The sequence below is a fragment of the Ictidomys tridecemlineatus genome, chromosome 6, assembly GCF_052094955.1.
Source record: "Ictidomys tridecemlineatus isolate mIctTri1 chromosome 6, mIctTri1.hap1, whole genome shotgun sequence".
In the NCBI taxonomy this organism is placed as follows: Eukaryota; Metazoa; Chordata; class Mammalia; order Rodentia; family Sciuridae; genus Ictidomys; species Ictidomys tridecemlineatus.
In genome coordinates this window covers 108,351,873-108,378,089 of record NC_135482.1, presented here as the reverse complement: position 1 = coordinate 108,378,089, position 26,217 = coordinate 108,351,873, and the positions used below count along the sequence as shown (strand labels likewise).

Here is a 26,217-nt window from a genome sequence, read left to right as displayed (position 1 = left end):
TATATACCAGTAGATAAATCTCAAAGCGGGGGAAAAAAGCAAGGTTCAGTCTTCAGAGTCCTGAATTTGAATCCCTGATTGCTTTTACAGTATTGTTACCCAGCCTTTTTGATTAAGAGAACCCTTTAAAGGAAAAACAACAAAAACCTTATAGAAGTGCAATGTGTATACAGATATAAATAAAGTTTGAGACATTTTTATAAACTGGACACAAGTGTGTAAATCTGTACTCCTAGAAGTCCCCTTAATAATGACTGTGTATTTCCTTCCTCCAGAGGTAACCATAATGTCATAGATTAATTTTCTTGTTTTTGTACTTTATATCACTGTAATCATTCCAGATATGTATGTCTAGTTTCTTTGTCTTAGAATCATGTTTTCAATATTTATCTTGTGTTTTCTGAGTATAGTTGTAGGTTGTTACGTTTTATTGCTTCGTGGTATTTCATTGTGTTACTATACAACATTTTATTTACTTATACTATTGTTGAAGGCAGTCTGTGTTGTTTCCAGCTTGGGGCTATTATAAATACAATTGCTATGAACATTCTATTTTTTGTTTATTTGTTCAATATATATATATATATGCATTTCTGTTAGCTACATACCCAGGAGTGGAATTATTGAGTCAGGATTATGATCCCATGTCCCCTTTAAATATTAAAAACAATAACAGACCTCTTTATAATAGTCACATTTTAAAAGTTTGAATAACCATATGATAGAAATTGTCTTTGAATTTGAAATGTTCATCGTAAGTCAGTTTGTATTTTGTAAATCACTATAGTACCTACTTGTATTTGAAAAATAATAGTATCTACTACTTTATTATGAGATACTCAGTTCAAACACAGTATTTAATGAGCCTAATAGACTTGTATAGTTAATGAAGTGATTATTCAAGATAATGTCATTAGATGGAAATTCAAGGTACTACTTAGAGCTATGTAACTTCTCTTAGCTTCTGTTTCTTTATATACCATGCTCGATCTAGACTTCCATATTACAAAATGGGAATGGAAATACTCAGAAAATTATTGTGAGGGTTTAATTTGCAAAATGCACGTATCAGAGTGTCTGGCATATAGTTAGTGAACAATAAATAATTGTTGTCCTGTTCTTCCTTTGTAAGGGTACTCTGCTGATAAAATTGGTAAACATATCCTGCACATATAGCCTGATCCACCCCCAACAGTTCTTCCACAAAGGTGATTTCTAAATCAATTGGACTTTTCATCTTGGACTTTTCACTGTTTTAGATTGAGCTAATTTAACTTAACTTCTCCCCCACCAGCCTTTTCTTCTGATGTCTTAATGTTTATTAAATAGTATTGGCTGGCTTTCAAGTACCCACTTGATTCCTAGAGTGTCAGAGTGGGAAGGAGCCCAGAAGACATTGGGCATGTGTGCCTTTAATTGTTCTTCAGATGTTTTTAGTTTCTCTACCATGTGACGGCACTTTGGGCATACAAAGATAAGACATGATTTCTGCCCATAAGTAGCTTACAATATAGTTGGAGAGAAAGATAAAAATACATTTGTGGTGAGTGCATTGTGACTGCATGCATAGGATGCTATGGTAGCAACTCCAGCTGCAAGTGGGGATCAGAAGAGATGAAACATGAGTTTCAGAGGTAGCTAGGAAAAAGGACTGAAGGGCATTCTAGGCAGAGAGAAGAACAGTGGATGCAAAGGCTGAAATGCAAGAAATAGTATGATGCTTTTAGGGAATAGTATTGAGAGCTAACATTTATTGAGTATATACTGGTGCATATATACTGGCATTTTTCTGATCCTGAAAAGAATTCAGTGTCCCTGGAATGAAGAGTCAAGGTTACACAGTGGAGGATGCAGTAAGTTTAATCACCTAGGGTATACAATCTAGATCTTTTGGTTTCTGGTCCTGTATTCTTCCATCTTCTAAAATTGTTTTTGAAATGTATAATGTTGTGTATTGGTTGAAGTGAGTAGGCCAGTGTCTCTGGGCCTTTGACCCTAAAGCTATACTCTTTTAACTATGTTTGTTTAAGTTATAGAAGCATTTTGTAAGCATTGAGACAGGAATACAAGAGAAATTTCAAACTAGGTTGCCTTGAACTACAATTTTATGGCTTTTCCCCCACATCTTTGAATTTTCAAGGTATTAGGTTGAATAAAGAGATCAGCTTTTATGGTTGTCCTACTTTTCCTCTGTTCCAGATTCTTCTTCATAAATCGGGATATTAGGAACTACTTTTTATTTTTTAGCCTAGAATTTATTCCATTAAACTGGTTTACTTTAATCAAATTAAGGAGTACCACTGTATTTTAGTTTATTAAGGGAAAGCTAACTTGTAAATAGACTCTTTTCTGTTGGTCACATAATTTTATTTTTATGAAGAAGTCTACTTAGATCTTGATTTGTTTAATAAGTAACCAGATTTGCCCAGTTGAACAATTTATTGTCCTAAGGATCTGGTTGAGCAGTTTATTATTCAGTTAAATGAATTTTTAAGATATTCCTTAAGCTAATTGTGAAGTTATTTACAGGTTTGCACCCTTACTTTCTGAAGTAAGAATCTTCTGAAACAAATTTAGTCTTCATAACATAGAGGGTCTCAGTTCTCAGTAATGTCTATAAAGGCAGACAAATTTTAATCAAAGATGTGCTTTCCCTATTCCTGTGTATTTTATTTCATGACCCTTTTCTTTTAATTGTGGGTAATGGATGGTAGCATGGTTGTGACACTGTGTACTAACTTCAGCTAGTGTTTTAGTATATCATTTATGTTTCGCTGTTCCTCCCATTGCATCTGAAGCTTCTTTCTCAAATGGTACTTTTGCTTTTTCTGTCTTCAAACTAGCTATATCTTATTTCTCTGATAGCCATTTACATAGCTAATTCAGCCTCTTTTTAGAATGAGCCCCATGGAAGGTAAAGGCTACATTTTATCCCCCCCCCCCCTTTTGGAGACAGAGTTTCTCTAAATTGCCCAGGTTAATGTTGAACTCGTGGTCCTCCTGCCTAAGGCCTCCCAAGTTGCTAAGATTACAGGTGTGCACAACCACACCTGGCTATTCATTTAATATTTGTTAAACTGCGTTGGGCTCAAACAGATAAATGCTCAATAGGTTTGTAAGTACCTATTGAGCATTTATCTGCTTGGTATTTTTTATCAATAAATGTTAACAATGATTATATCTCTAGTGGTCCAATCTATGAAATAAAACAATATAAAACTGGTGATCAGATATAAACGTTTCAATAAAGACAAAGTTTCACACATTCCAACATGTCAGCAAAATTTCAGAATTTTTATAAGAGAATGTTTCTTTTTTGGGGGGCAGGGGGATACCAGAAATTGAACTCCAGGGGCACTCAATCACTGAGCCACATCCCCAACCCAACTTGAAGACCTTTCTTCTTTATCAGTATGGTTCTCTGTATGATTTTTTTTTTTTGATCTTGAAGACCTTTCTTCTTTAATCAGTATGGTTCTCTGTATGATTTTTTTTTTAAATTGGACAGTTCCATCAAACTTTGGTAGTAAACATACTCTAGAAAATTATTATTTAAAGTTGTACTTTGTATGAATCATCAGAGTCAGATCTTTTCACAGATGGACTTCATTGAATGTAGGAGGGGATATTAAATATTAAAATGTCTTTATATGGTAAGTCAGCATTGACTTCTTCGAGATGCCCATTGGGAGGCTGAGTCAGGAAGATTGAGAGTCCAAAGCAAAAGTGAGGCACTAAGCAACTCAGTAAGACCCTGTCTCTAAATAAAATCAAAATAGGGCTGGGGATGTGGCTCAGTGGTTGAGTGCCCCTTGAGTTCAATTTCTGGTATCTCCCTGCTCCCCAAAAAGAAACATTCTCTTATAAAAATTCTGAAATTTTGCTGACATGATGGAATGTGTGAAACTTTGTCTTTGTTGAAACGTTTATATCTGATCACCAGTTTTATTTCATACATAGGACCACTAGAGATATAATCATTGGTAACATTTATTGATAAAAATACTGATAAGCATGGTTACAGCTTAGAAATATAATTCATGGGTAAATTCTTATTCTTGACACAGATTGGCGTTCTGTTGAATTCGGATTAGCTTTTGTAGAAGTATGATTAGGAATAGAAAGTGCAGTTGTAATAGATGAAAGAAGAACATGCATGCATATAGGCAGCCCGTGCTTTGCAAAGTTTTAATATGCATGAGTTTCTGTTATGGTTTGGCTTGTCAGCATGGTTCAACTTTAAATTATCATGGTATATTTAATATGAATAGCTGCATAAAATACAAAACTTTTCAGTTGGCTTTTCAATCTGCAGTTTGCTGTGTAGGTAATAGGTACACATCCTGATCAGATACCAATCATGTCACTTCTTTCCAAGTCTGTCATTGACTGGGTTATTGCATATCTGAAAATGCAGTGACTGCACAGATAACAAAGTATATTATTGTATTGCTTCCTTGTCTCTCAATAATAAACTCAAATGGCTTCATAAACAAAAATGAATAGTAAAAGGAGGGAATGGCCCACAAATGTAAAAGTGAAGTACAGAAGTCAAAGTGATAATACTGAGAAGGAAGCTAAATCAAACATAATGGAGCTACAGAACATCTAGGGGCCTGTGGGAATGTTAACTTGGCTGTCATTTTAGAAATTTAGATAAGCAGACAGAAGAATTTAATGAAGACAAGCTTGCCAACGTAATGAGTAAAATGTTTGCTGGCAAAAACAAGTCACATTAAAGAAATCTCTAAAGATATTTTGTGCCTTGAAAGTGCAAATTGTAAAATTACCTAAACCTAGAAAGGAGCTGTGACAGTTTGCCAAGGGTTAGAAAAGGTGTTCACTTAAAATCATAAATTATATGAGAAGGCAAGCATTGTTCAAACTATTCCTGATAATTTTCTTTAAGAGAGAGAAGAGAGAATTTTTTTAACATTTATTTTTCTGTTTTCGGTGGACACAGCATCTTTTTTATTTTATTTTATGGTGCTGAGGATCGAACCCAGCACGTTACCACTTGAGCCACATCCCCAGCCCATTCCTGATAATTTTTATAGAACACCCATAAATAGTTTTATTGTTTTTTTTTTTTTCCATTACCTTGTAGATTTGAAACTGACAGTTTTTCAAGCTCTGGCAAAACTTTTTAAGGTCATGAGATAGTTTTTCATTGATTATTAAGAGTGCTTTGCATGTTTTTTGTCCCCCCCCCCACGATTGATTAATTTTACTATCCTACACTAAAATACCAAGCAAGCAAGGCCTGCCTGTGTGTGTTGGTCAAGTATTAGTTACCCTCTGCCATCCAATTGGGCAGTTTCATAGCTAGGAAATGATGCGAAAACTGGAATTGCATATATGGACATGAATTTGAACATAAAATTCTGTTATTTTCTAAGTGTCTGACTTTAAACAGATCATTTAACCTCAGGGTCATTTTATCTTTAACACAGTACCTGCTTAATGAATACTTTCTAAATATGTTGAACAAATGCAATACTTTTTTTTTCCTGATGTGAACACATAATGTTGTGCTGTGGCATATATAATTCATGGTATATAGAACTCTCTTTCAGATTAGGGATTCTCAACTACTGTTGACTTTTTGACCGGATAGTTTTTTATTGCAGGGAGCTCTCCATCCTGTTAACAGTGTCCTGGACTCTACCCACTAGATGCTTGCCTGCCACCCTTCCTTCCTGTTTAACCCAGGGATGCTTTGTCAGTGAGCTACATCCTCAGCCCTTTTTCTTTTTTATTTTTAGATGGGTTCTTGCTTAGTTGGTGAGACTGGCCTTGAACCTGCGGATCCTCTTTCTTCAGTCTCCCAAGTTGCTAGGATTACAGTCTAGGCTAAATTCACTCTTAATCCATTATTGCAAGTCATTTTATGCTTTTTGGCGGGGGATTCCTCGGAATTAAACCCAGAGGCACTTAACCATGAGCTACATCCTCAATCCCTTTTTATTTTAAGACAGGTTCTCTGTAAATTGCTTTTTGCTTTGCTAAGTGGCTGAGGCTGGCCTCAAACTTGCGATACTTCAGCTTCTGGGGCCACTGGAATTACAGGCAAGTGCCATTATGCCTGGCTAAAACTTTCTTAATAAACAGTGTTCATCCCAGATAATACATCCTGCATTCTTAATATAATTTTATTTACTTTACTTTACAAAAATTTATTAGCACCACTAAGGACACAAAAGTTGTTTCTTCCTTAGTAGTAATGTCAGATTCCTCTTCCCTTCCTATCACTTTGGTTGATCTATTAATCAATCTCTCTTTGTAGAGAGTACCTATTTAAAAAGGTGCTCATAACAGCCCAGAGTGATGTGCACACCTGTAATCCCAGAGGCTCAGGAGGCTGAGAGAGGAGGATTGTGAGTTCAAAGCCAGCCTCAGCAAAAAGTGAGGTGCCAAGCAACTCAGTGAGACCTTGTCAAAAATAGGCCTGGGGATGTGTCTCAGTGGTGGAGTGCCCCTGAGTTCAATTTTGGTTCCTTCTGCCCCCAAGTGCCCAATCTGCAAGTTTTCTTCATCCAAGTCTGAAAGGGAAGATTGTGTGTGTGAATTGTTCTTTCTCTTGCCAGTGAGGCTAGTTTAGTTTTTCCTATCAGTAATCCTCTGTTGATCCAATTGCACATATCTTGATCTCAGAATTACTAAGTTTAAGCAGTCCCACTGACATTTCAGACTCTTTGCAGTCTCACCAGATTTTACAAATAAGGGAAACATTGAACTATGATCGTATCTTATGTGCTCATTTATAGTTTAGTTTTGTTTTGGTACTGTAAATTGAACCCAGGGGTACTCTACAACTGATCCACATCCTTAGTCTTTTTTTAAAATTTCAAGATAAGGTCTCACTAAATTGCTGAGGTTAGCCTCGAATTTGCAATCCTCTTGTCTCACACACTCCAGTAGATGGGATTACAGGAACACCAAATTGTGCCTGGTTTATTTATGGCTTTGAAACTGCTGATACAATTTATTTGCATGGCAATAAAAATCGAATCCTTGTTTGTTATACATGTTGAATACACATACATATTTGAGCTATTTTATATATTATATAATTTTATATTTTAAAATTAGTCTGATTGTTTCAGGCTGTTGCCTATTTTCATATAATTCATGTTTTAATGGAACTTCATCATTTTACATTTAATTAGGCACACTCTTTAAAGCATTCATTAATTAAACCACCATATATGGGGAAGAAGACAAACAGAAACCTAGACCTAATTTTGGTCTAAAAAAGTAAAATTTTATCCAATGTTAAATAAAATAGTAGAAGTTAACAAAAAAAAAGAGTCTAATTAGATAGATACTCATTAATTGGCCAGTGAAAGACACAGACATATATGTGCTGAGGAAATTTAGAAGAGGAGACAGTTCCTATGGGTTAGGTAGGGTGTGCATTGTCTGAAAATTGGTCCTTGGTCCGTGGAAGAGTGAAAAACTATTAAATATTACAAGGAATTTAGTCCTCCACAGGACTACCATGTACAGATATGTGTTTGTGTTTAAAGTGTCATGGGAATAGGATAGGGGTAAACAATCTAAAAATGTTCCTGGGGTGGGGGAAGTGGTAATGAAAGAAAGGTTGAGAAATACCAGGTGAAAGGAAGTTAGGGAAGCATTTAAAACAGGAAGTATAAAGGATAGTTGGGCACATTTTAGGTAATCAAAGACTATGTGTGTTTTATTAGAGAATATACTCTTTTCCTAAAGTCATAGTTTGGGCGTGTAAATCTAACATGCTTTGTAATAGCCTCAAGCTAATATTTTACAAAGTGAAGAAAGGAATAAAATCTTTTAAAAAAAATAGGTTCAAATTCGTGTGCTGTGGTAGATTCCCTATTGCTTCTGTGTGTTTATTCTTAATAGTTTTCTGATCAGGGATAGAAGATAATTTTCTTCTTTTCTTAATTGCTAATGGACCTTTATTTGTGTGTGTATATGTGTGTGTGTATAAATAAACTTATATGGTGATGAGAATTGAACCCAGTGCCTCACACATACTAGGCAAGTACTCTACCACTGAACTACAACCCCAGGTGCACCCCCCACCCCAACTTTCTTCATGTAATCATGTTAGTAGCACTGTTTATCTAGCAGAATCTTTGGTTAGATATGGAATTTCAGTTCTTACACTATTCATTGAATTATAGTATCAGAATTTGAGAGATGTAGGAGGCTATATAAGTGAGAAACTTGAGGCTTAGAAAGTTTGAATGACTTCTAATAAAAACCCTTCATATTTGTGGTTAGAAGTCGCCTGACTTTTTTGTCCATTTCCCTTTTTATTGTTCTATCTAAACTATAAGCTTGGTCTAGAAACAGAAATCTTCATTTTAGTGATTTAAATCGTTATTAGATTGTTACTTTTTGCTCCATGTTCCTGGACAAAATTTTCTTTAGAATGTGGAAAGACACTGGGGTTTTGGATTTTTTTTTTTTTTAACTTTTCTACTTGACTAGCTTTAACCTTGGACAATTTACTTAACCTCTTTCTCTAATGTTCTTATGCATGGTTTGTGTTTTGGAGGGGAGGAGAGGTACTGGGGATTGAACCCTGGGGCTCTTTACCTTTGAGCTAAATCCTCAGCCCTTTTATCTTGAGACAGGATCTCCCTAAATTACTTATGGCCTTCCTAAATTGCTGAGGCTGGCTTTGAATTCATGATCCTCATACCTGAGCCCCCTGAGTCTCTCAGATTACAGGTGTATGCCACTGTGCCTGACTAAGGTTATATGTTAAATGGGGATAAGAATACTTAAGTAATAAAAAGATGGTTATGAGAATTAAGTTTGATAACCTATATGGAGCCCTTTCCTCTGTTTTGGGCATTTATTTGGCATTTGGGATTGTAGCTGAGTGGTAGAGTGCCTACTACTTATTTTAGATATACCAGGTGGGAGTCTTGATTTTCTTCTTAGTATAATAATATGTGGTTTGTGAAAATCCTAAAACCAAAAAAGAATCCAGTAAATCTCCTCCAAGAATTTGATACTGAAACAAACAGGGATGATGATGTAGTAGATAAGTTCACTTATCTGTCAGAAAATTTGATACTGTTCTTTTTTTTAATATTTTTTTTAGTTGTAGACGGACAAATACCTTCATTTTATTTATTTTTAAATATTTTTTAATATTTATTTTTTAGTTGTAGTTGGACATAGAACCTTCATTTGTTATTATGTGGTGCAGGGGATCGAACCCAGGGCCTCGAACATGCTAGGCAAGCGAACATGCTAGGCAAGCGTTCTACCACTGAGCCACAACCCCAGCCCATTATTTATTTATTTTCATGTGGTGCTTAGAATTGAACCCAGTGCCTCATTCGTGTGAGGCAAGTGCTCTGCCACTGAGCCACAATCCTAGCCCCAATACTGTTTATTTTTAGTACTGATGATGCTATAATAAACTGACTTTACTTACTGTTCTTAAATTTTTTTATCTTAATTTGACAAGCAAACTGTGTTGTGCCATTTGGCTCTTAAGTCTCTTGTTTACTTTTTTTCCCTGTGATTGCCTTGCAGAGCTCTGAGGAACAAGAGTGCAATGATGACACTTCTCAGGAGGATGAAGGGTTTATGGGCATGTCCCCTCTTTTGCAAGCCCATCATGCTATGGAGAGAATGGAAGAGTTTGTTTGTAAGGTAAGATTGTGGTTTCTTATCATTTTCTATGCTCTTTACCACCACCACCCCCCAAAACAAACAAACAAACAAACAAAAAACCCCAAAAAACAAAGGGGGTAGTACTTTGACCTTTGGTTTACTTTGGAAAAAATCTCTGGTAAGATAAGGATTGGAGGCTCTTAACTTTAACCCTGTTCAAGGCACAATGCATTTGTTTGCCTATAGCAGCCTTGATAAAAGTTCTGATAAAACTAGAATATCTATTTGGGAAACAAACTTTTCCTGATAAGAGTTTAGCAAAGTAAAGGGCTTGTTGATAAGATTAAACCAAGTTGGAAGTAGTAGATATTCAAATGCTGTATTGAAATAAATGTACTCTGCTGTTAGGATAGGAAACCCATTTTTCTTTCTAGGGATTTGATGGGCAATCAGACTACTTTTGAGATTGAAATTTTCCAGTTTTCAGCTGGTATATTTTCTGTCTCTGCGGCCTTTCTTTCAATCCATTGGCTGACTCTGTTAGGAATAATTTTGTTTTGTTTCCCTAAAATGGTAGCTAGAATTGCGGTTGCTTCCTTAGAGAAATAGGGACACTGGTGAATGAATAGGTACTTGATTAATCAGTAAGGACCTTGGCAGGTGTATGGGTATGTATGTATAAATCCACTTATTAAACATTTAAAGAGAACTTTTAATTATTCAAAGAGAAAATTTTATGAAGTGTAACTTTTCAGGGTTTTAAGAACCACAACTTTTTTTCTTTTATTAGTGCATTATAATTGTATATAATAATAGTTGGGTTCATTTTGACAAAGTCATGGAATTTAATTTACTCCATTTCAATCTCTGGCTCCCCTATTTTCCTTTCCCTGAAACCACAACTTTTTTGGGGGTTGGAGGTAGACACTGGGGATTGAACCCAGGGATGCTTTACCAATGAGCCACATCCTAGCCCTTTAAAAATTTTTTATATTGAGACATGGTCTCACTAAGTTGCTTAGGGCCTTGCTAAATTGCTGAGGCTGGCTTTGAGTTTATGATCCTCCTGTCCTGGCCTCCTGAGCCACTGGGATTACAGGCAGATTAGATTAGATTCTGAAAACTAAATTTAGATTTTCCTGCATTCACAGTGATGCTGAAAATAATTGAGACCGGTTGACTTAGAATACTATATATTGGGCTAGGGATGAGAAGAGAATGTTATGATTTTAACATAGATAACCCTTCCAGACTAAGTGCTGCTGGTGGTGGGGGGGTGAGGGTAAATATAAACATTTGTAGGTCTCATAGAACCCTGCACATTTTAATCAGTGTTTAAAAACGGATGACAGAAAAAGCCAAGCAAAATAATAAATTCATTGTGATCACTGTCTCAGGAGAATTAACACAAAGAAATAAAATAGATACATTTTGTTTTTCAAAAAATGATTCTGATGTGAAGAAATCTCTTCAAGTCATATAGTTAGTGTCTTAGCCATTGGGGAGTTTTAATATTTATAGACCAGTTGGGATACTTAACTGCCATTTGTTCTCTTTCTGAATTGAACAAAGGATAAAGCAAATAAAACTTAAAAATTTAATAGCTAATGGGAGAATAGATAGGATGGGCATTTGCATGTTACATATGAGTTACTGAAGAAAAATGTTTGAGTATAAAAACTATTTCCATTCCCTTATCTTCTACCAATCTGTTTGTGAGAACAGTCAGGAGGCATCCTGTTACATGGTGTTCCAGTGTCACTGTACCTTGCTGTGGCAGGGCAACTGACCAGGCTTGAAAACTGGCCATGTCTACTGACAGTAAGATTCTGTTTCTTGAACTGGAAGCAAGTAAACAGAGACAGTTTAAAATGATGTGTGCTTTTGCTTTGCTGGTGTTACCTTCCCTTTTGGGGGAAGTAAGTAATTTTGTCTTTAAAGTTTCCAAGTTTGATCTGATCTCTTTTTGCAGACTTTGATTTTTGCTATTTTACCAGCATAGCCAGGTTTGTGTGGGAATAGGAGGTGTGCCATGGGTAGTGGAAAAAAAATTGGTGTGTATATGCATGTATGTTTTAGGGTCAAGTATAAACCCAGTGGACCATTGCTGAGATGTTTGATAGAGGCAGTATCGTTGTCAAGCTTATAAATAAATCTTTTGTCTATTGTTTTATCTCAGGGAGTAAAGGTTGCCTATTTGTGTTGGCAGTATATAATTTTAAGTTGAGAGTGAGGATATATAGTATCTGTTAAATATGTCACCAAATAAAGTATAATTAAGGAAGTAGTATTGCTCTTTGGCTCAGTGTTTGGACCACTAGAATATTAGAAACAATGGGACAAATCACTCTGGCATTAAATGCATATGTGACTAATAAACAATATAAAATAAAATTTGCTGAAACTAAAATAAGCAGCAAAATTTTATAAGGTTAATGTTTACAATAATTATTTTTTCCAAGTTCAAAATAGATATTGAAAATTCAGTGTCTTGATCTTTGTCTCTTCCTGTGGAAGATCTCATAATACAGCCACTTTTACAAGTGGTAATGCAGCCAACCCTCTTTATCCATGGGTTTCATGTCCATGGATTCAACCAGCTGTGGATTGAAAATATCTGGGGGAGAGCAAAGTGTGGGTGGTGCCTGTCATCTCAGCTTCTTGGGAGGCCAAGTCGGGAAGATCACTTGAGCCTGTGAATTTGAAATAGACCTCTATCTATCTATCTATCTATCTATCTATCTATCTATCTATCTATCTATCTATCTATCTATCTATCTATGGTACTAAGAATTGAACCCAACTAAAGTGTGTGTGTGTGTGTGTGTGTGTGTGTGTGTGTGTGTGTGTGTATTTAAAAAGAAAAAGGAGGGTCATATTTGTTCTTAAGTTGGCAGTTCTCATTTTCTTTGGAGTCAGAGGAGGTGTTGCATAGTCAGTTCTTTTGTAGATCTTAATAAGGAGGTAAGAGCAGAGAACAGGAAACGGCTGTGGGCACAGTGGCTGGGTGAAATCTTTCTGCATAGTAGAGAGAAGGAAAGCCAACTTTCTGTGGCTTAGCTATGTTGTTTTGTACTAGACCCCCAGAGATAAGAAGTGGTAGTCTTTGGAGGTGAGCTCTGCTCATTTGTAGTCTGGATTCTTGCTTTAAGGTAGTAATCTGGAAGCACTACTGAGCCCACATTAACTGTAAGGTAAACCACATGCCTGTCATTTTCATTACATCTTTCTGGCTAGCAGAAGCAACTTAGTTCTGGATAAGTGATCGTTGTGGTATGAGCTCTGTGACCTGAGAGACACTGTAAAGAAACAACTACAGATATTGATAGACATTCTAAGGAGGAATAACTCCATCCCTCTGTCAGGGAGAGGGACAACAGGAAAAGGAAGAAAAGGGGGGCTATGGGAATTGAAGGGCCGTTAAAGTGGAGCTTCTTTGCTGTCTCTCTAGCAGGAGCAAGGGGGACTAGTCACTAATTCTTAAACAGGTAATAGCTTCTAGGGATAATTAAGGACTAGGGGTTGCTAATTTATTTATGAAGTTTTTGTATCATTTTTGTTTGATCCTCATGATTTCCTTCTTATGTGGTGAAACACTGTTTTCCTCAATATATAAATGAGGAAAGTGGAGTTTGGAGATTTTATAATTGATTAAAAAGCTCATATAATTTAGTTAATACTCGAGACCCAAGATTTTCTGACCCCTGTGCTCTGTTTCTTTTCTACTTCATCATATTTGATATGGTGGAGAGAGAAGAAAGAGTAAAGGGAAGTGGGGGCCAGGGGAGAGTTTAGCAAACGGCACAAAAGCATAATTCTATACAATTCTTTTTTTCCCAACAGATAAATATAAAAGTCATATTTAATGTCATAGGAACTTTTCAGAAGTCTGTTATGAGGGATGAAGGAAGGTCTTTATGGGTGGAACTTTAGACTCCTCATCCGTTCTTCACTCGGACTGAAGTAAAGCTGTGTTAGGGCATGTTGTATAATTTTTTTTTTACTCCTTCCTTTTCCTAACGAAAAAGAAATTTGTCAGTCTTAAGAATTCAGGATATGACATTATACATTTTGCATATATTTGCCTTTTTAAAAACTATTTTTTTTCCATCGTTCAACAATGCGGTAAAAGAGACAGTTGTTTGGGACTGTTGTTGCTAATAGGACAACTAAAATCACAAAGATGTTCAATAACTCTTCTTCCAGGTATGGGAAGGTCGATGGCGAGTAATCCCTCATGATGTGCTTCCAGACTGGCTCAAGGATAATGACTTCCTTTTACATGGACATCGGCCTCCTATGCCTTCTTTTCGGGCCTGTTTTAAGAGCATTTTCAGAATACACACTGAGACAGGCAACATCTGGACACATCTCTTAGGTATGAAATATCAGTGGTAGATGAATTAGTGATTCACTTGATAATCTTGTATTTGAGGGTAAGGATAGAACTTAAAAATGTATTGTCACTGAGGATTGAACTATGTCCAGAGGCATACTGTGATTTTATTACAACTAAGTCACATTATTCTCTCCTAGATCTTTAGAACATTATCAGTATTTTTCAATAAGTAGAGATGAAGGTGATTTTTCAGTCATTACTTATTCACTATTAAATTTAATTTGGCTTAAAATAGAAAATGAAATATAATGTTTTCTCCGTCATGATTGTATATTAAATGTAAGGTCGGGGAGGCGGGTGAAGAATAGTCTTCAGCAGATGTTGCTAGGATAGCTAAATAGCCATGTATAAAATAAGTTGGACCCTAACCTCACACCATAAATAAAAATGAACAAAGACCTAAACACAGAGCTAAAACTATAAAACTTGGGCAAAAACATAGACATAAATCTTTGTGACCTTGGATTAGACAAATTTCTTAGCATTGACAAAGCACAGAGGAAGAAAAAAAACCAGATAATTTAAACTTCATCAAAATAAAAAATTGGTTTATGTCAAAGAACATGATTAAGAAAGTGAAAAGAAGTTGGACCTGGTTGCATATAACTGTTAATCCCGATCAATTGGGAGGCTGAAGCAGAAGGATTCAAGCTTAAGGCCAGCCTTGGTAATTTAGAAAGACCTTTTCTTAAAAACAACAAGAACAAAACAGTTATGGAGATATAATTCAGGGGCATAGTGCCTCTGGGCATAGTTCAGTCCTCAGTTTGGAGAGGAAAAAGTAAAAAGACAACCCTCAGAGTGGGAGAGAATATTTGCAAATCATGTCTGGTAAGAGTCTAGTAAAGAACTGTTAAAGAACAGTCAGTTTGTCTTTATTGGTAAAACTCAAAAGAGACATCATTTTTATAAAGACATACAAATCAGATGTATTGAGAAATGAGTTGAGGGACTGGTTCACTCCTACCAGGATAGCTGTAATTGAGAAAAAGAAAAATAATCCCAGTGGCTTCGGAGGCTGAGGCAGGAGGATAAAAAAGGGCTAGGGATGTAGCTGAGTAGTTAAGCACCCTTGAGTTCAAATCCCTGGTTTAAAAAAAAGAAGAAATGCAATATAAGTTTGATGGGGAATATGGAGAGATTGGAACATTTGTATATTGCCAGTAAGATGTAAAATGGGGCAGCCCTATGGAAAATAGTTTGTTGGTTCTTCAAAAAGTTAAAGACAGTTACCAGACATTGCACTCCTAAGTATTAAAATCACATTGACAGAAAAACATGTGCATGAAGTTGATAGCATCATGATTCATGACAGCTAAAAAGTAGAAGCAACTCAGATATCTACCACCTGATGACTGGATAAACAAAATGTGGTATATAATACAGTGGAATTTTTTTTTTACCTTAAAAAAGGGATGAAACACAGATTATATTACAAGAGTGAGCCCTGTAAACATTTGCTAAGTAAATGAAACCAGCCACCAAAGGCCACATAATTTTATGATTCCATGTACATGAAATGTCCAGAACGGGCAAATCCATAGAAACAGAAAGTAGATTAATGGTTATCTAGGGTAGGGTTGAGGGGGGCTAGAGAGTTGGGAATGACAGCAGGTACAGGACTTCTGTTTTGGAATATATATAACAAGTGTTTTTTAAATACATATAGTAATAACATTTTATTTTTCTTTTTAGTTATACATGATAGCAGAATCTGTTTTGATATATAAACATTGAATATATCTTATCTAATTAGGATCCTAGTCTTGTGGATGTACACAATGTTGTGATTCACTGTGGTGTATTCATACATGTACTTAGGAAAGTTACACCAGATTCTTTCCACTGTCTTTTTTATCCTCCCTCCCTTGCCTTTATTCCTCTTTGTCTAATCCAATGAACTTCTGTTCTCCCCACCCCCCACCAGTTGTTGTGGGTTAGCTGCCACCTATCAGAGAAAACATTTGGGGGACTGGCTTATTTCGCTTAGCATAATAGTCTCCAAGTCCATCCATTGAATGTCACAGAGTCATTATTCTTTAAGGCTCAGTAATGTTCTTTTGTGTATATATACCACAATACCTTTATCCATTCATCTGTTGAAAGGCACCTAGGTTGGTTCCACAGCTTATCTACTCTGAATTGAGTTGCTTTAAACATTGATGTGGCTGCATCACTGTAGTATGCTGATTTTAAGTCCTTTGGATATATATATCATGGTATAGTATAACTGAGTCAAATGGTGGTTCCATTCCTAGTGTTTTGAGGAATCTTCATACTGGTTGCACCAATTTGCTGTCCCTCCAACAATGTATGAGTGTATCCTTTTCCCATCTGTTTTGGAATTAATGATGGTAGTTATACATTATCATTAATGTAATAATATAGTTTCTAGCTTTACTCCATTTGACTTGCATTTCTCATCACACATTTGATTTCTGCTGTGCCTCTGAGTTCTTCCCTGCAAGAATAGTGAAAGTAAACTAGAGAAAGAAAAAAATCCGATTAAATCTGTTGGAGATATCTAAGTCAGAAGTAATTTTTAGGTTAAAATGATAAAATAGGATCACTTAGCAAATGTTTGACTTCTAAATATCTGACCTTCTTTTGGTAAGTGGTCTAAGCAGTAAGAACATGGTATCTTGCTGTGGAGAACAGTTCAAGAACTGGTTATGAATGCCCTGAGAAGGTACTTTGCTGTCCCTACTGGACCATCCTGTAAGGACCAGAGAAGCAGCATGGTGCTTCTTGACAGCTATTGGTATAGGAAAGCTATTATTTCCTGTCAGGATTTGGAGGTGTTGGAATTCAAAGTGAAAACAAAAAGGACCTTTCATAGCTGGGCTGTATGTATATACCAAAAATTTCATAAATGAAATTTCATGCCAATTCTAAGAAGTAACAGCATTATCTGATTTCCTTTTGGATTATGCTGTTAGATTAAGTTATTATGTTCTGTAATGCCCAATTTGTGAAACTAAATTTTATATGATATCAACAGTATTTAAAGTAAATTTTAGATGAACTTGGAAAAAAATTTATGGAACTTTTGATACAGGTATCATTGCTGCTGAGAAAGATTATAAGCAGAATTAGTGTAGAACACTGACTCTTCAGAAGAATAATATTTTCTTCGTCTCCTTCATTTTTTTCCTAGGTTGTGTATTCTTCCTGTGCCTGGGGATCTTTTATATGTTTCGCCCAAATATCTCCTTTGTAGCCCCTCTGCAAGAGAAGGTGGTCTTTGGGTTATTTTTCTTGGGAGCCATTCTCTGCCTTTCATTTTCATGGCTCTTCCACACAGTGTACTGCCACTCAGAAGGGGTCTCCCGGCTCTTCTCTAAGTAAGTATCTGTACCGTCCATAGTTTGATCAGTGATTTTAGAGTCAGTGTTAAGGTTAGGAGAAGATATCCGTTCTTGATACCATCTGATGAGAACTTTTTTTTTTTTTTTTTTTTTTTAAATTAAAGCAAGGAACTTGCCTTCAGTTGTTGATAGCTCATGTTATGGGGGATTAATTGGGACCTATAACAGACAGTAATTTTTAGCATTAAATAATTTTTTTTTTAATTCTAGACTGGATTATTCTGGTATTGCTCTTCTAATTATGGGAAGTTTTGTTCCTTGGCTTTATTATTCTTTCTACTGTAACCCACAACCTTGCTTCATCTACTTGATTGTCATCTGTGTGCTGGGCATTGCAGCCATCATTGTCTCCCAGTGGGACATGTTTGCCACCCCTCAGTATCGGGGAGTAAGAGCAGGTAAGTCCATGTGGAGGTTTTACATTGGACATTCATTCACCAGTCATTGATTAAAGCTCTGCCTTTAGCCAGGTGTGGTGGCACACGCCTGTAATCCCAGTGGCTCAGGAGGCTGGGAGTTCAGAGGAGGATCATGAGTTCACAGCCAGCCCCAGTGATGGCAAGACACTAAGCAACTCAATGAAACCTGTCTCTAAATAAAATACAAAATAGGGTTGGGGATGTGGCTCAGTGGTTCAGTGCTCCTGAATTCAATCCCTGGTACACCCCCCCCACCCCACCCCCACCCTGAAAAAAACCACCACACACAAAACTCTGCCATTACACAAGCCTTATACTTTGTTTATGATGAAAGAAGAATAAATATTAGTTCCTGTTGTTGAAGAACTTTTAATATAGTAGTCATGGTTGTTTTCAGGGTCACTGGTTTTCTTAAGGCACAGGGTTGAGGGCAGTGGTGAGCTGGGTGAGGTCCTCTGTTTCAGGCGTTGTTTACTTGAGGCCAAACACTTTTCATAAGGTGGTTTGAAGGCTCTGCAGCCTTTATGAGGTAATGATTTCTTTTATTCTTTCAATTTAGTGTACTTTTTAAGTGACTAATTGTTATTGTGTTTTTCGTTTTGTTGTATATTTTTATTTTAAAATATTTTGTAAGCCATTGAAATAAATAAGGTTTCACCTATACAGCTCATGTTATGTGAATGTAAGCACCACTCATCTCTTCTGATATGGATAAAGGCGCTTTTAATATTTAGGATAATGCCTGTTTAATTGGCATCAGATGAAGTTCAAAAGTCTCTTAGCATCTTGATTGAGTCTTCTTGTTGGAGTATGGAGTTAGCAGAGAGGTTTTTGTTTCCCATTGAACTGGGCCTCCTTGTAGCCAAATGGATGTGTCTTCAATTTTGTAAAACCCAGTGCCTCTTGAGTTTGAATGAACAGTATTATTACAAGCAGTATATTTTCTTTCAATATTTCTTTTTTTCTTTTCTTTTAACCATTTAGTAATAAAATTCAAGCTCTGGTAGATGCCTTAAGATAGTAGAATAGAAATCAACCTCATATTAATGACCATTGTCACCACACTTTGCCTTTTTTTTTTTTTTTTCCTTAAAGCGAGTGCTTCTACGAGCAGATAAACAGTGGTCAGGGTTGGCCTTCAATAGCCCTTCAGTAGTTCTGCAGTGTTAAGCACATAAGAACTTCTTTGCTGAGTAGAACTGAGCATTCTGCTATTTATATACGTCAGAAGAACCAAGTTCCTTTGCCTTTGCCTTAGAGAATGAAAGGCCATTAGCAGCCTGTGCTTATTATGTAGAGAAAGAACTGGATCATGGTACTGTTTCTATATAGAGTAGTAGAGGTAGGAAATAGTTTTAACTTAGGTCTCTTTGGTTCCTGTATTTTGTGAGATCAGCATTATTATTTTCCTCCTCACTTAGATGCCCATTTTATTTATGCGTATGCATCCTATATATACACCTACATGTATTATTGTACTTCAGCAGTTTATTTGGTAACATCCAAATTGAGTAATGGGCTTCTTGTCTGTTGAAAGCTTACCAATGATAGCTTATGTTGTAAAGGTCATTCTTAAGTCTGCCTGTCAAAATGTAGGAGCAGTTGCTGCCCGATTTGAGTGTTGCTTTTGTTGACACACAGGTTTCAGACTGGTTTTAGATGAGTAGACTTGAAACTTTTTTTGGATCATGTCATTTTCTGTTACAACCCTAAATGTGTATATATGTATGTATTTGTGTGTGTGTGTACTTACTTGATCTTAGGACTTAGGTCATACCTAGAAGTTTGAAAAGTGCTACTTTATCATTATTATTATTTAAAAAAAATATTTATTTTTTAGTTGTAGTTGGACACAATACCTTTATTTTAATGTGGTGCTGACGATCAAACTCTGGGCCTCACATGTGCTAGGCGAGTGCTCTACCACTGAGCCACAAAACCAGCCCCCAAAAGTGCTACTTTTGATAAATGATTTTGAAGCTAGTAGGCTGTGCTGAGTAATTCTGACAAAAGTGTATGGGAGTGAACCCAGGGCCTTGCATATGCTAGGGAAGTATGATACTGAACCACACCCTATCCATTCTGACAGAGTGATGTACTTGTTTGGGAGCTTGGGAGCTCTCAGAAGTATATATCTTTCTCTTCTTTAATCTGTCATCTTACTTGTTAACATATTAGACCATTTGTTCAGGGCATTTTAAAAAATGTTAAATACCTATTTTTAGATCGTAAATTTAGATTACTAATACAAGTATTTTAGCTTTATGGTATCACCTTACCAGATTATTTGATCATTCATTGCCTCCCCACCCTAAATATGTTGCTTCTGCTCCTCCTCCTTTGTGTGTGTGTGTGTGTGTGTGTGTGTGTGTGTGTGTGTGTGTGTGTGAGATACACACACACACACACACACACACACGCTGGGGTTGAACCCAGTGCACTTTCAACACAGAGCTACATCCCCAGTCCCAGAATGTCTGTTTCTTCTAAGAGAAAATAATGCTCTATATTTAAGCTGTGTTTATAAAATGGCAGCATTTAGAGAAATTTAAACACTCTCAGAGCTATCCCTTTCTAAAGCACATAGCAACGTGATTCTAAACCCTTGGTCTCTGCTCACTTACTAAGCTAAACCTCACTTAGCAGGAGGCTACTTATATTTGTAAATATATCTTTAGCACATAGCTGTGTTATCTGTGTGATGGTGTTCCAGAGTTTGAAGAACCTCCCTTTTCCTTTAAAATAGGAAGCTAATGTTGCATTCTACCTTGGAATTTTCAGTTTTACAGATGGTACTGTGCTGAAATATTGACTCTTCCTTCTTATCTCCCCCCCCCCCCCGCCCCCTTCTCATGATTCCTAGGAGTGTTTTTGGGCTTAGGCTTGAGTGGAATCATTCCCACCTTACACTATGTCATCTCAGAAGGATTCCTGAGGGCTGCCACCATAGGGCAGATAGGCTGGCTAATGCTCATGGCCAGCCTCTACATCACAGGAGCTGCCCTCTATGCTGCCCGGATCCCTGAACGCTTCTTTCCAGGCAAATGTGACATCTGGGTAAGTGTAATCAGGGGTAATCAAGCATGTGTACCTCTTAGTGGATTATTGGCAGACTAGGAAGTGATAAAATCAAAAAAGTTTCAGACTCAAAATTGAGACTTTTATTCTGGTCCTAACTCTGTCCCTCATTAGTTGTTTCTCTGAAGAGCAAAAGTAACAACAATTCCTATTTATTTCGTGTCCAGCACTGTACTAAGTACTGTGTTTGGGTTACTTATTTAATACTTTAGCTCTATAACTGTTATTTATAGTTTCATTTTGCAGATTAGTAAATTAAGACTTATCTAAGGCACATGGCTATTAAGTGGTAGAATCAGGCTAGTTCTAATCAATCCTGTTAACTACTCTGTAATGAAAAATCATTTAACCATTCTTTAATCTCATTTTCCTCATTAGTGAAACAAGGTTATGGACCAGATTTTTGCCAAAGACTTTTTTGGTGACCAGATATACTAACTAAGGTCCTTTTTAATATCAAAGCCCGGTGATTTGTAAGGGGAGATTGTGTGTATGAATTTTTGGAGGAGGAGGAAGAGTCAGTTAATTGGACTGTTGTTAGTAAGATAGTAGAAAAGAAGAGGAGAAAAGAAAATATATAAGGGACTGGTATTGATAGGAAATTAACAGAAGAGGGCCTGCAGCATTTCAGATGTGGAATTGGAGTGTTGTTTAATATGAAATCTGACCTTTAGAATTCTGTGGCTTAGCTGTTGTTGATTTTTATAGACTAAACTGATTATGTAAGTAATCACTGTAAAGTTTAGTTTAGCTGTCTATAAAATGAAGATGATCCTGAATTTCAAGCAGTCTTTTGACCTTCAAATTAGCTCATTTATCCCTTTTGTTTCATTATGATTTTGAGATTGATATGGAATAATTTTTATTTCTTCCTGCCTTTTTGGGAAAATTAATCTCCTTTGGTTTCTAGGAAAGATCTCTTGGGATATGACTTTTTTAAAGTTTATATATATTTCTCAAATCAGTGTCTTTCCCTTAGTAAATACTGCCTTGCCACTGGGCTTTTTCATTTTGAGACTATAGTGAGAGAATAGTATAGGTTTTGAAGTGATGCTTATCGAGCACATCGAGCTTGAGATGTGAAATAGCATTCAACAGAACAGGTAAAATTTAAATAGTATCACATGCTTATAGACCAGCTTCTGATAGGAAAGTAAGAGGCTCTCTTTACTTAGTCTTTTTTTGGGCGGGAGGGGGCAGGGGTAGCAGGGATTGAACTCGGGGGCACTCAGCCACAGCCACATCCCCAGCCCTATTTTGTAGAGACAGGGTCTCACTGAGTTGCACCTCATTTTTACTAAGGCTGGCTTTGAACTTGTGATCCTCCTGTCTCGGCCTCCTGAGCCACTGGGATTACAGGTATAAGCCACCACACCCAGTTTACCCAGTCTTTTGTTTGTATAGTTCTAGAATCTTACTACTGAAGTAATAAACTCTAGGGACCTTTTTTTTTTTTTTTAACTTTTCTACTAGATCCTGGTAGTTTTCTTTAGTTTTTCTAACAGAGAGCATTTAAATGACCACAGCTCTAATATTCTTGTCCATGAACCAAAAGTATTTGGTCATATTCTGCTGCTGGATATCAAAGAATCCTTAGGAACCTTGTGGTCTTATTGCAAGACATTCTGTATGTTGTTTGCTCCCAAAGTTCACCAATACTCTAACATGCAGATTTTCATGTCTAGAGCTTAGTGGAAGAACCTGAATTTCTTTGGGGAGAGCTGGCTTTCAACTCAGCAGAATGTGATATACCTAATGGTATATCAGGATCTGTGGACTCCTTGAATTTGAGCTCAGTCATGTCCATTCCCTATCTTCTGCTTAGCATAAGCCAGGATTAAATGATCCTAAGAATTTTTTACCACTCCTCTTTTTTTTTCTCTCTTCAGTTTCACTCTCATCAGCTCTTTCACATCTTTGTGGTTGCCGGAGCTTTTGTTCACTTCCATGGCGTCTCAAACCTGCAAGAGTTCCGGTTCATGATTGGTGGAGGCTGCACCGAAGAGGAGGCACTGTGATAACCTACCAGTAACCAGGGACTGTTACCCTGAATCTAGGCCTGCAGCATCTGCAGGCCTCCCTACTGGCCATTTATGCCAGTACCAGAGGAGCCCCAAAACCTTGATAGCCTCATGGGCTTTGTGACGGCCCAAGGGCTCTGCGTGGTACACGACTGAGAAGAGAAAAACAAAAATAAATCATACCTCAAAGGATGGAGTGCATCAATTTGGAGAAAAGGAGGAATGGCCCATACCCTGACTTATTCTTGGGATCTACTGATTGAGGGCTTTGCAAGACCCTTGGCAAACTGGCTTCTGATCCGTATCATAATTTATTTGTAGAAGATGGGGAAACAGTTTAGCTGGTGATTCTCTCTTCTCCCTTTCTCTTTAAAACAATAGTACAGTCCAATTTAGGTGAACATTTATATCCAATTAAGGGGTGGGAGTGTGATTTTAGATGCTCTTTTGGGAGAACAAAGACATTAATGTAAATAAGATTTCTAACTTACTGTTTAAAGAATTTATATAAATGTTTAAAACATAAGGGTTGGGGAGGGAGGGAGAATTTTTGTATAGAAACATGCAAGTACCACACACTGTTTCAATTTTGCACAAAGTGAGGGAAGATCAGGTGGTAGCCCCAGAATGTGCAGCAGTCTTGGTGCACCAGGGTGCCTTCTAAAGGCCAACATGCACACCTTGGACCCTAGCGGGGCAGAGATATTAGCCAAGCTTGATCACTCTCAATTCCAATAGCCTTTGGGCATCCTGAATTAGAGGTAGGAGGAAGTGATGTGTGTTTCTTCAGTGGAAGCAGCACATAAATGACTGATAAGATGTGTTTAGGTAAAAGGCAGTCATTTGAAAAGCTGTCTTGTAGGCCGATAGTGACCCTTTCTAAAGAGAAGAGCCAGCTAGTCCTGCTCTTGATACTGGTGGAGACAGTGGAGGATCCCTGGGAACGTTAGCACAGGGGCTCATCTGATCACTTCCTGGCATCCCGTTCAACTTGGTGGTAGTTTTGGTCTGACTTGAGGCGTGGCAGTTGCTATTGGAGCTCTGAACCACCCTGTAAATTTCTATTAAAAATCATTCTATTAAAAATCCTGCAAATATAAATTGCCTATTCCCTGACATCATAGTTCTGGTGTGGAGCCAGCCACAGATGAGATTCTTATTTGTGTAGAGAAAGAAACCTGTCTTTAGACCAGAGAAAAGTTGAGTTTTGCCTCTGGTGTGTGGTCTTGGTAAACCTGGTGTGACGGACACCGTGGTTGTCTTTGAAGGAAGCCTGCAGAAGCCTCCAGTGCCCACTGTGGCATTTTCAGCTTCACTGAGCCCCATGTTGCTGGGGGACATGTTTAGAAGGCAATGGCATGTTATTGCTAGTGAGTCTGGTAGAATCCTTAAGTCCATGTTTTTGAATTGCTACTAGAAGTGAAGAACTATTGCTCTTGACCCAGGGCTGCCTTGTTACAGTGTCAGGGAGAGTGGTGGCAGGGAAGGATCCGGTTCTTAGACAAGATGTGTTCTGATCTTGGCTCACAGGTGAACCTCTAAAATAGCACTCAAGTCTCGGGTTACTGCCATCCAGGACTTCAAGAGAGGGTGTGTTACATCCTGGGGGGGTGGTAGGTATTAGAACTGCCACTTAGGTCCTAAGGCAGAGGGGCTGGCATTGTCAAAGGGGTGTCTAGGAGTATGAGAAGGACGTCTGGTTTGTTCAGTAGGGTTTTGTTATTGTCCCCACCCTGCCTTCCTTTCCCTGTGAATCTCCAGCTACAGATGGGGTCCAGGAAGAAAGAATCAGTGCAGAAACTTGGGAAGATCATAGGAGTGTTTTGGTTCTGGATAAGGTCACTGCCCTAGGTGGCCCAAGCAAAAGACTCAGTGGATGAAGGGCCTGACAGAACGAACAGTATTTGTTTCTTTAGAAAATAGTCCAACAGGACAGTGGCCAACTGGAAGGAAGCTCACTTAGTTTCCTGGGAGCAACAGCACATATCAGAAGCCAGACTTGCTCTTTGGTCATGTGCTTTGGGGTATAGGGGTATGAGATGCAGCCCTGTAACAACACCCAGAGAAGTAGCAGTCTTTGGGCCCAGTCACCCCACACCCCAAAGCAGGAAGATTCTGGTTCAACATAGCACAAACCCTTAGGGAACATGAAACCAACACCACCAATGTGTAATCCAGTCAACTCTCCCTCTTTTGGGTGTGTATGTGTGTGGGTATGTGTATGCCCACTTGTGTGTGTGTCCACGTGCAGCTCACTACCAATAGCCTCTATGTGCACTTGACCTACAGTGCCCGCTGAGAACTCACCAGGTTGGCGCCTGAATGCCTTACTCTCAGCAGTCAGAGGCTGGCTTGCTCTGTGCAGATTTTTAATTTTCTTTTTTGGCCCTGGGCTGTTTAGGACCTCTACAGCTTCATTCTTTCACCATTAAATAGTGGCCTTTTTCAGTATTTTCCCCTCCCCCTTACAAATCGCTGAAGCCACAAAGCACATTTTTGGGGATCATAGAAGGTTGGGGTTCCAGAAAGGTATCTGTGATGGTTCCACTCACCATGGGATTTCCCTACTTGCTGTATTCTCAATTTCTCTAATAAAAAGAACCAAATGGAAAATGAACTTTTGTTGTATTTTTGTTGCTATTTTTTCATCTTACTTCCTTTAGCTTTTGGCATATCCTTGAAGCCTTAATTCAGACACTGAAGTTTAGGAAGTTTTAGAAACTTCCCATCATAAATACACAAATAAGTGTGCTTGTGCCCTGCTTGCTTTTCCTGACTTTCATCTAACTTGGACCATGTTTAGAACAGAGAGGAAGGCTAACTCTAAGAAGCAGTTCTTGATTTATTGTTGGAAGTTTATAAAAACAATACCCTAGGGGCTTGGGATGTGGACCATGTTAACTAGCATGAATGTGGCCCTGGGTTTGAACTGCAGCACTACCCAAGAAAAAAGCAACAAGAACCTAATATAATGAACACTAGGCCATGAGTTGTGTTAAAGAATTTTCTCATAATCTTATCCTGTATCTCATCAGCTTTTGGTTGCTGTGACAAAATATCTGAGAAAGTCAAAGGAAAAGGAGATTTATTTTGGCTCACTGAGAGGTTTCAATTTGTGGTCTCTTGGCTCTGTTGTCTCCTGGTCTCTGGTGAGGCAGAGCATCCTGGTGGGGAGGTGCAGTGAAACAAAGCAGAGAGGGACAGAATATACCCTTCAGAGACGCACCTCTTCCAACTAGGCCCCATTTTTATTTTCTACCATCCCTGGAGACCCAAGTCTAGCAGTCGACCTTTGGGGGCCCTTTTCA

At 37.6% G+C, this 26,217-nt stretch overlaps 1 protein-coding gene across 6 annotated transcripts in view; it reads left to right on the top strand.

The window, feature by feature from the left end:
- Positions 1-25,526, top strand: part of Adipor2 (adiponectin receptor 2) — a 96,072-nt gene extending 70,546 nt beyond the window's left edge. For all 6 annotated transcript variants that reach the window (XM_078015472.1, XM_040281163.2, XM_013362279.4 and 3 more), the window contains 6 exons: positions 9,544-9,663; positions 13,831-14,002; positions 17,181-17,367; positions 17,602-17,789; positions 20,674-20,867; positions 22,778-25,526. In XM_078015472.1, coding sequence (XP_077871598.1) covers positions 9,544-9,663; positions 13,831-14,002; positions 17,181-17,367; positions 17,602-17,789; positions 20,674-20,867; positions 22,778-22,906 — 990 coding nt within the window. In that variant the 3' untranslated portion in view covers positions 22,907-25,526. The remainder of the gene's footprint in view (positions 1-9,543; positions 9,664-13,830; positions 14,003-17,180; positions 17,368-17,601; positions 17,790-20,673; positions 20,868-22,777) is intronic.
- The last annotated feature ends 691 nt before the right edge of the window (positions 25,527-26,217 follow it).